This window comes from Merops nubicus, unplaced genomic scaffold (assembly GCF_000691845.1).
Source record: "Merops nubicus isolate BGI_N331 unplaced genomic scaffold, ASM69184v1 scaffold17258, whole genome shotgun sequence".
NCBI classification, from domain to species: Eukaryota; Metazoa; Chordata; class Aves; order Coraciiformes; family Meropidae; genus Merops; species Merops nubicus.
Genome location: NW_008627898.1, coordinates 15,280 through 26,184, shown reverse-complemented (window position 1 = coordinate 26,184; position 10,905 = coordinate 15,280). Strand labels below are relative to the sequence as shown.

General features: G+C 44.0%; 1 protein-coding gene across 1 annotated transcript in view; it reads left to right on the top strand.

Moving 5' to 3' along the window:
* Nucleotides 1-576: 576 nt before the first annotated feature.
* Nucleotides 577-10,905, top strand: part of MLLT1 (myeloid/lymphoid or mixed-lineage leukemia (trithorax homolog, Drosophila); translocated to, 1) — a gene marked incomplete at its 5' end in the record, with an annotated part of 24,754 nt that continues 14,425 nt past the window's right edge. The window contains 2 exons of the mRNA XM_008946504.1: nucleotides 577-757; nucleotides 3,351-3,433. Coding sequence (XP_008944752.1) covers nucleotides 577-757; nucleotides 3,351-3,433 — 264 coding nt within the window. The remainder of the gene's footprint in view (nucleotides 758-3,350; nucleotides 3,434-10,905) is intronic.

Here is a 10,905-nt window from a genome sequence, read left to right as displayed (position 1 = left end):
TACTCAGTGACTAGAGCAGGATTTGGGTGTGCAAATCAGAATTGGCTCATTTTAGTGTTGGCTATTGTGCAGGCATGCTGTAGGCTAACTTGGTCTTTGAAGCTGCCTGAGTAAAAGTACATTTAAAAGAATACAAGGAGTATTGTAGTTTTATTCTAATGGACTGTATGTTCTAGGGACTATCATAAACCACCAATCCATGATCTCATTTTTCCTGGTTTTAGAGTTTTCTGTCCGTGCTGTGAATTCTGTGAGTTGTGAACACCAAGTTCTCTGACACTTCCTAGAAATAAAGATTCCACCATTAGGACCTTGCTGATGATTTAGCTGATAAGTGAGGTGGATAAACCCAGCCTGCTTGTAAAGCTGTTTTCTCTGCAGTGTAATATTAGGAAGAAAACAGGTATGAAGTGGTGCTAGGAGCTATTTTTATGCTCTGTTGGCGACGCTGGAGAGGCTAATCTGTCTGTGGAGGCTGTTGTGTTCCTCCCCTGTGGTGACCCAGCATCTTCTGGCTCACGTGTAGCTTGTAAACTCTTTCCTTTTGCTGATGGTCTTACCTCTGTCCTGAAACAGTGCACAGTTCAAGTAAAACTGGAGCTGGGGCACCGAGCCCAACTGCGGAAGAAGCCGACCACGGAAGGCTTCACCCATGACTGGATGGTGTTTGTGCGTGGCCCTGAGCAGTGTGACATCCAGCATTTTGTGGAGAGGGTGGTCTTCAGGCTGCACGAGAGCTTCCCGAAACCCAAACGAGGTGAGTGGATCTTGGAGGTTGCTTGAGGAGGTCTCCTCTGTGTGGGAGTGGAGGGTGGCCTGGGCTGTCACTTCTCTGTCAGATAGCTCCTTGAAGAGCAGCAGAATGTTCTTTGCGTGCACTTCAGCTTTAACCTTTCCTGGCTTTGCTTGAAGAAGGTCAAGGAGAATGGGACCTTTCTGCTGATGAAAAGGCTGGAGGTGAGGTGCTTTCTCCTCTTATTTGTGCATTAGAACATCCTGGTTGTCCAGACACTTGGTGACAGCAGAAGACAATTCATGTTACAGAATGGGAAAGATGAGCTGGAGTTGTTACTATTTGCCAGCACAACCTGGAAGCACGTGGTTGGTGAGAGGTGCTCAAATTCTGAGCTCATTCACACTGGAGTGTGTAGAATTTTGCTTTGGCCATTAAGTAACCCCCAGGATTCCTGCAGTTTCTAGTCCCAGGTGCCATTTCAGGTTTCATAAACCCCACAGAAATCAGGATGATGGTCTCTGCCTCCAGCTGCACGTTCCAGCAGCACATCCCTGTGTGAGTGGGGGAGAGGGTGCAGATGGGGCTGGCATTTTCTGCTGGATCTATTCTTTGCTCTTTCAGTGCAGCAACCTGAACCTTATTCTTGGCACAGGGTGGCAGGGCCGCGTGGCTGAGGTGGAGGAGCAGGAATTGCCCCTTTTCAGCAGGGTTGGAGCTGCTCGAGGCTGTGGAACTGTTATTGTTAGGAGGAATGCTGCCTGCCTGAGAGCACTGCCCTGAATTACTTCATCCTATGCATTCTGTGAAGTATTTCACACAGGATGTCTCGGGGACTACCTGCTAGGTTGGTTAGTGGTGAAAAGCTGCAGTGGAAAGTAACTCGGAGGCGTCGAGCTGCGAGTCTAGTCTGTACATCAGTGAGATCTCCCTCAGACTGGTGTAGTAAAACTGATGGATGATACACAAGTGCAGCACTGAGCTGAAAGCTCATTTCTAGAAGAAAACTTACAATCTGCTGTGCCACAGTTCTTGTCATCTGCTGTAATTACTTTATTACAAACAGCAGCGTCGGGGTAGCGCGTGGTCTTCGCTCAGTGGCTGCCATCTCAGCTACCTTTAAAGGTGGTTTTTTTTCCCCATCTTGAGGTTTTTTTTCATGCTTTCTTCAAGCTTGCTTTGGCCCAAAGCTCTATCTGAATGATATGGCAGATGCAGGCTATTTCTGGATTTCTCTGAAGGGTTTCTTCAGCTGGTTTGCTGTCCTCTGGAGCAGGATCTGCTGGGGAAGGTGGCCTTGTGCTGCAGCACATGGCTTCTGTAGTCCTTTCAGTTTGTTAGAACAGAGCAGATGAGGAACAAAGGCTGCTTGGCAGTTTCCTCCTGCCATATTGGCACTGTTCTTTGGTTTGGGGCTTTTTCCCCCCTAAATGATAGGCTGCTTCTAGGAAATACAAGTCAAAGCAGGTCTAGAGATTTTTATTGGTTTTAAGTACACTCTTTTTTTCATGGTTGAATTTTGAGTGCTGCTTTTTAACACTTTAACTAGGAGTGTGTGGAGCCAGGGATAATATCCCTACATTGAAGGAAAATAATTTCTCTGCTTTTTAGGTTTGTGGTGCTGCTTTGTAATCGTATTAATTACTTGGAATTCTTTAGAGAAAGTAAAAAAATTCCCACTGAATTCCTCTAATTCCTTAATTGACTTTATTTACATATATTGTAGTGCACAAATCATATGCAAGCACATCCATTTCTGGAGAGGGAGAATATCTGAGTGGGTCTCACATTGCTCTGGCAGCTGTTATGTTACAGCTCTGCCATGGCCAAAGAAATCACCCTAGAATCCTTTGGGTTGTCTGTCACTGTCCTGAAACACAGGGGTAGGTGTTGGAAGGCTTCAGCAGAGTGAGGGTACAACAGGTAGCAGGACAGGGGACCAGCAGGAAGCATGCAGGTTAATTTCTTGGAAGTGATTAAGTTTTACCATGGCGAGTGGCACCGTGCCCTTTGCAGCCAACTGCTTCACCTCCCTCTGCTTCCTGCTCTGTGAAATGAAGAGCAGGGTTAGAACCTGCCCTTCAGCTTCCTCCTCAGGTCTGGATGGAGCAGCCTGGAGCGTGGTCGTGTCATAATTATGAAGATGGAGCTTTGCAGGGGGGGAAAAAAAAATGCCACGTGCATGGTCTAGTGTTTAGTTTGTTGCCCCTATTTATTAATCCAAATTTTACCTTTCCATGCTCCTCTGCTTCCAACCTTTTGCCTGGTTTTTTTTCCTTGCAAGAGAGCTTTAACTGGTGGCTTGCATTGTTGTGGAACAGCACAGAAATGTAATTGTATCTGGCTGCAAGAGGGGGGGAAGAGTCTCAGGGAGGCTCTGGCACGGAGTGTTTTATGTTTCCTTTCCATGGGAGGAGCTAAGAACAGCTTTCCATGTTCTTAACTAAGCCCTAGGACCACCATCTTATTTTGGCTTTTTTTTTTCTTTCTCCACAAAGCTCAGTGTTTTAAACACATCCTGAGTTGTCAGAGGCCCATTTCTCATCTTGCAACTCCTTTTGAGCTCAGATTAAGTTGTGTTTTATTCAGAGTTAACGTTTCTCTCTTCTCTTTTCAGTGTGCAAGGAGCCCCCTTACAAAGTGGAGGAGTCTGGCTACGCAGGCTTCATTATGCCCATTGAAGTGCACTTCAAAAATAAGGTAGAATCTGATTTCTGGTCTTCTAATTGTTTTGAGCTGTGCCAGAGCCTGAAACTGCCTGACAGAAAGACTCTAAATTATGTGGCTGGTTTATGTGTGTGTTTTTTATTAGTCTAATAAATAGAATTTAACTGGGAGTTGGAAGCTCCTGCCAGACTTCAAAAGAAAGCTTTTGGCAGGAAGGGGATTGTATAGAAAGGTGATATCAGGACAGTGTGATGGTCCTAGAGATTTTGAACAGATTGTAGCACTTGTAATGAGCTTCTCTAGTGTGGATAATACTAAAGCAGGTTAATTTATGCAAATAGGGAAGTAAATAAACATAAACCACTGATTTTTATAAACATTTGTAAATACTGTGTTGACTGGCAATATCTTAATCCATTTTTTTTATTCAAAATCTTATTAAACTAACTGTACAGGTATGAAATTTATATAGGCTCAAGACAAACATTTTCTTATGTAGAAGTATTTACAGCTGTGTTAAAAATATTGTTCTTCTGATTCAGTTCTCTTCCAAAAAGAAAACATTACATCTTTTAAATCTCACAACGCCTTGCCAACAAGTGTATGAAAGTTAAAATTTGAGATTTATTGCTTGCTTTAAGTCTTACCACAGAGGTCACATGCTGCACGACTGGAAGAAGGTTATGAAAACAGGGATTTGGGCACTTGTGTTCATATTAACTGGGTTTCAGTTAAATTGTTTTGTTAAACATGAATACGGAATCTTTCTGGTTTTGATTACTACTGAAGCTTTTTAAAAAAAAAGAGAATGTTCTGCTTCTTATCCCTAAGAGGGGACCTACATAAATGAAACATGTCACCCTTAAGCCACATCACTATGATGTAGGCTCTCAACCCTCCAAGCAGGAGCCATTACCCCAGGTTTTGTTGACAGCAGACCCCAAATAACACCCTGATTCTGTTTATCCTCCAGCATCCTCTCCATTTTCCCCCCACAAACCTACCCGTCCATCGTTTCCTTCTCCCCCCAGTCTAGCACAACACCCTCCTGGTGGTGTAATTTTGTGAATAGGGAACATTTTAGGTTGGTTTTTGGCCTGCCACGGTGCTCTAACCCCACTCTCTGAGGAATGAGCCAAATAATGAGAGTGAACCACAAGAAGACTCGTCGTCTAAACCTGGGAACTTTTTGCCTGTCTCTTTCTTCTGCATGTTTGGGGTGAGCCAAAAGGATGTGAAGAGAAGTGGCAGTTAGAGGGTAGGAGATGAAAGCTGTTGATAGAAGCAGCTTTTTTGGCAGACACTAAAAAACTATGACTTGAATGCAAAAAAAAAACCCCAAAACCTCAAAAGTTTAAAAGTAGTTTGACTTCTGGTGGCTTTTTTTGAGGTTTTGGCTGGAAATGGGGAAACTTCATCTGGACTTTGTTGGCTTAATTCAGGTTGAAAACCTACCTTTACATTCCTCACCAAAAAATGTCAACTTCTCCATGCTGATTTATTGTAAGGGAGTCTCAAATGACTGTGATGGGTGAACTGTGTTTTGTTTTTACTCCTAGCTTTGATTTCTCCTTCCTTTCTTCACCCAGTCTTTTCTCACACTTGCCTTTTCCTTGCAGCCTCCCATGGTTTTGTCTTTCACAAGTCCTCAGATCTCTCTCTCATTTTGCCTCTCCCATATTTTGTTGGTAGTTGTGCTTGTTTGCATGGAGTGTCACCTCTCTTCAGATGTTTTGTTTCTCTCCATCCCTTACATTTGTGTGGTCCTCACAGAGTATGGAACTGGCAGCTTTTCTGGCCATCACTTGGTCTCACACCCACCAGGGTCATCACTTCTCATTGTTTCTGTAAACACATGACCACAAAGTTGTTCTGTCTCCTGTTAGGGATAGGGTGGCTTTGATAAATGAGGGAAATGCGTGGCCTCTGTTCAGAGTGGAAACAATGGAAGCAGCAGTTAATTTAGGAGGAGGCAGATTGGTTTGGGCATCTTGGTCTTCAGAAACTTGAACAACAGGAGGGCAGGTTTAGCTGCAGACTTGTTTTCAGAACCCCAGCTCTTGGAAATGCTCCTCTGCTTTTTAGATGCATGCATTCTGGAGAAGTTTTTTTTTCACTTTTACACTAATTGACTAATTAGGGTGTTTTAGACAGCACCTCCCATTATTAAACTGGGCCAAACAGTGGTTGAGGGAAAACAGGGTAGCTTCTGTCTTCCAGCACAGCACTGGAACAGAGACCTGTTCCTGGGTCCAACCATGGGCTTGAAATACGTGAGCTAAGTTGTTTGCAATTTGCTTTTACTCTTTAAAAGCAATTTTTCCATCCTTAAGTCAGCAAATGTTATGTTCTCTGCCCATTTGGAAGCTGAACGTGGTACTTAGGATTGCTGGAAGCTTAGAAGGTACCTGACAACGTGAAGAATTTGGCTCCTCTGGCCACTGTCGCCTGGTGATAACGGTGCCTTGAAATGAGCTATGATTATTGTCAGTAAGTGGAGCTGAAGGAAATGGGAGAGGTAAATACTTGTGCAAAGATAAAAGATAAGCAAAGATTGGGATATAGTAGAAATCAAAGAGATTGGGAAAGAGGAGGGGGGATGGCAAAGGCTTAGAATACATACAGCCCGTTTTCTCCTGCACTAAAGAATATGACATTAAAGCACCAAATAAATTAGTCTTTACTACTTTGAGACCATATGTTCCCTCTGATCTCTGCAAACCTGTTGACATTGGCAGGGATCAGCTGTTGTGTGGGGAGCATATATTGTGAATTTGTCTGCATTGATCACAGCATTTTGGGACTCATCCTTGAGGAACTCTCTTCAAGTGGACGTTGTGGGTTGGTTCTGGCGTTGGGTGAAAGACACCACAGGGGCAGGAGGAGCTGGGTGCATGTTTAGCTTTGTGAAGGTGAGAAGAGAAGGGATTTAGAGAGGGAGGGAACTAATCTGTGGAGGTTGAGCTTTGCCATGGTTGGCTGACGTTTTTTTCCATGGTTTAAGCCTCCTTTCTTAGCTGTTTCCTTTCCCTGTTCAAATTTGTTACTAGGATGATAAATAGTGGTTGTCAGAGCCAGTGTACTCTTTGCTTTGGCTAAGGAAACACAGGCCTGTTCCCTGCTAAGGAACAGTTTTTCTAAGAAGGGTTTTAATGAACTTCATCAGCAATATTTTCTTTTCAAGGCAACTTTGCATAAAACTGCCTGTTAACTCTTGGTGTTGGAGAACTCCCTGTTTGTTGTTGTTGCTGCCTGCTTGGAGGAGGAGAGTCAGCACTCTTGGCCCCACTGAAGCTTTTGGTGCCTTTGTCAGACAGGGAAGTGTCAGCAAAGTATTAAAAAAGGTGTGAAAACCTGTTGTTCTCCTCCTCCAAACACAGTGATGCCTGGTTGGCCTGTCTTCATCCTTCCTGCACTGCAGTTCAGTCCCTCGATAAGTAGGTGCTTTCACAGCCTTGTCGTGCTGCTTGTAGGGCAGAATATTTGGAATATTGCTGTGAATCTGGATGGTTTGTGCATCCCAGCTCCCTGGAGAGCTGCCATGCTCTGAGAGGGCACAGGACTTGCAGTCCCAGTAGGTGTTGGTGGCCTGCTGGAGCCTGTGCCTCTGTAATTGAACCTGAAAACCCAACGGCAGCCACTCCGTAGGTGGAAGGATAAAGCTTTGGAAAGCAGAGCTGAGTAATGAGAGCAGAGCATTTGGGTTTGTTGGACTGAGAAACGTTAGTGTGCTGGTTTTATTTTTAAATCCTTTGTGTTCCTTCCTGTAATGAGGGCTGCTGTTAGTGCTCGTGGTGCTCGAATCAATACAAACTGGGTACAATAAATGTGTTGCTGTTTTGCTGCTGCTCTTCCCTTTCCCTCTCCCCCACTCCATTTGAACAGTCTTGAGACTTCTCTCATGGCCACATTGTTGTCTCCTGATATGTCTCTTATCGTGGCATATGTTGTAATCTGGAGGCTGTAACACAGGTATGACTTTGGTATTCATCCCCTGGTAGGTTTTTTGCCTCCTAATCAAATTAGATCAATGCTCCCTAACAAAAGCTAAAGGTCTGGTATTCTTACATGCTATTCCAACATCAGGCAGATGATATTAATACAACATGGATAAGATGTCGTATTAAAGTCTCTTTAAAGATCCTACCTCCCAATTTCAGTGCTAGAGATAAAAGGCTTCCAGTATTTACATAATAGCTACATGTAACTTGGGCTTTTTCGATTAGTGAGGAGGGAGATAAGCAAAGAAAGGCAAGAAATCCGTTTGATTTTCCCAGTTAGGTTCAAAATAAAAACATGCATATTTTACTCCCTCTGCAATATTTATAGGTATGATACATAAAATACATCAAAAAAAAAAATGGAGAAGGGAAAAATTGTAGTTTGAAGTAGGAACTCGGTGGAGACGTTGTCTGTGGGCTGCACGCATGGCAGGGTGAGATCAATTAGACCTGGGGATCAATTAGACCTGGAGATCAATTAGACCTGGAGATCAATTAGACCTGGAGATCAATTAGACCTGCATGTCAGGCCCGTGCCAGCAGGAAGGTGCTGGCTTGTGAAATACTCCTCAGGAAGGTCACCGAAGAGCCCAGCTTTGCAGGAGACATTTGATTTTACTTAACCTGCTGGGTTATTAGGGCAGGGTCTGCACAGGTTTGGGGCAAGGAGCAGGAGGTTTGACCTGTCAGTGTTTATGCAGCGTGGCTGGAGGTTGAGGATTGGGGTAAAACTTGTCCTTTTGGCTCACCAAGAAGCAGAAACATTCGTTGCTCCCATTTTTGAGATCTGTTCTGTCATCTTCCTTACCAAACCTGCAGCACTTTTGCTGCTGAGGAGTGAATCTCTTTTCACCTTTTTCTGACATAAATTAATAGGTGTTAGCAGTTTGCTTGTTCCTCTCTGAGCAGACTTTCCCTGGCCAGAACACCTCAGTTGCAGGAGCTGTTTGCTTTGGCACATTTAATGGGCATCTCCATCCACTGAATAGTGTCATACGAGTTGTGCCAGCATCCTCTCACATATTTCTTAGAGCCAGCAGATTATTAAATGCTTGTCTTTGAGCAGTGAGTATATTTTTCCTCATTTTTAAAGCAATAGGCTTCAGATGGGGCTGAGTTCCAAAATCCTCTTCTCTGTTGTTTTACTTAACCCTGTAGAAACTCAAAAAAGATAAAGGAGCTTCATGGGCTGGTTAGCAAAGTGTAACATCAGGCTGCTTGCTTTAAAAAAGAATATTGGGGCTATTCACTCCTAAATGTCCTGTTTTGAAGCAGGTAGGAGACTGGTCAAACAGGTTGTACAAGCCTGGGAAGGGGGTTTCATTTGTTATGGACCAGTTAGGGATAAATGACTCCGTCAGGCTGGATCTATGGCAAGAGGGAAGTGCTGTTAGAGGGGATAGTTATTGAATAACCATGAGTCTGCTTCCTTGGTGTGCTAGATTTTTGTAGATAATTTTGTTTTATGGCTTTCTGAAAGTGATTTATGAGCTTCATGCGCACGCTACCAGTGAAATTCTTTTTGATTTGTGTGAAGTGGCAGAGGGCACACCCTGCCTTAAAAACAGGACCAGGAAATTTTAACAAAAGACTTTGAAAAATTCCTCCTCTTACGAAAAGTGCCAAAAGAACTTTAACCCCTTCCTTCAGAACTCAGAAGGAGAAGAAGAAGAATGAAGCAACTTCAGTGTTGGTGGCAGTGGGTGCAGACAGGAAGCTGGAAAATGGGAACAATAAAGTGTGAAGTGCTGGGCTTTGGAGATTGAAGCTGGAGCAGAGGATTCACTGGATGGAGGGAATTTACAGCAGCTGCAAATAAAAGCTTGGCCCTGGCTTTGTGGTTCACACTTTGAGTTTCAGAGATCTAAGGGGCAGATATAAACCCAGGTTCTAAGGTGGCTTGCTGAGAGATCCCATACCAGGTTAACCATTTCCTGTCCAAACTGACCATTGAATTTTAAGCAGAATAACCACGACGTCTACCAGTTAGAAATGGATGTGCTGCATCCTTTCTAAAGCCTTTCTTGGAAATAAGGCCCTTACAGTCTTAACTAAAAGCTTATGGTCTCAGAGAGCAACAAAATCTCCACAGGGACTAAGCCCCCTTCTCGGTTTTACTTGTTGACATCAAGGGCTGAATATCAAAAGGTGGCATCATCTAAGAGCAAAGCTCATCTTACACGTAGGGTTGCTGCTCAGGCAGGAGTCTGTAACATGGTGTTGCAGAATGAAAACAGGCTGGAGGGTGATTCATTCACTTTGTAGGGTGAAAAAGCACCTACACTCACTTGCAGCTCCAAGGACACACAGATTCCAGTGTTTGACAAAGGCTTTGAAGCGTGGCACTGGGGATTCTATTGAAAGTTAGAGGGTGTGTGGGTCTGGGTCAATTGAGAGAGATTTTCCTTGGTTTTCTTTTTTTTTTTCCCTTTGTCCCTTGCCCCTTGGTGGTTGTTTGGAGGGAAGAAGCTTTTTGGGAGAAGCGGATGGGTTAAGCTTTGGAGTGTCTTGAGCTGTAGTCATTAGCTGTGGGTGAAGGCAGTAAAGGAAAGAATGTTTATTTGCAGCTTTTTGCTTTGAGACTTTAGTACTGGTTCTTTTAGGAGTGCTGTAATCTTAACTGGGCACTTGGGTGGGGGGTGTCTGATGGCCTGAGACGATACAAAGGATATTTTAATGATCATGGTTCTTGGCTGGGGCTCAGTTCCCAGGGCAGCTGTGATCTCTGAGTTGGAGAAAAATCACAGTGAAAAACTGTCTTAATTTTACAAAAAGTGGAAGCTGGTCAACAGAGGGGCGATAAATATTTGGGAGGTTCTTTGATGCTTTTGAGTCTCTATTAAAAAAGGGGATTCCTGAGAGAAAAGGGCAATGGAACTGCTGTCCCTCTCCTGCCCCGAGATGACAAAGCAGAGCTCTGATAACGTGATCTCAGAACAGTTTTGGACTAAAGCCTGCTTTCACTAATAGATCCAAGATCAATCTAGCCTGGGTTGTAAACTAGCAAAAGCATTTTAGAAGCAGTTCTTGGGCCACATTTGGATTTCTGTTCATCCTTCATTTAAGTTTATTAGACTTTGAGGGACGCTCTACAGCTGCTGTTTTAACTCCAGCATAAGCACCCGCACGCAGAGCTCACTAATGAGTCAGTTAATGACAACGGTTGTAGCACGAGAGGAAAATGGCAGCACAGTGCCTTTTGCAAGCACTTTTCTTAAAATTAATCTGGCGTAGCATGTGTTGAACCCTTTCAAGAGTGGGTGGATGGTTCAGGTTTGAGACCCTCGTGTTGGTGGCGTGCTCTTGGGAGGCAGTTCTGTTGTGGCTGTCTGCTCAGCCGTCTGCCCTCCCCTCTTTGGGGAGTTAGGAGCCCAGGTGAGCTCTCAGGGTACTGCATTTGATGTAAACCACCTTTTTTTTTATTATTATTAGAGCTGTAGCTTGTCCAAGAAACAGCCTTTTAGCCACGTTAGCATCCAGCAAACAGCAGGGATCGGGGAGGGC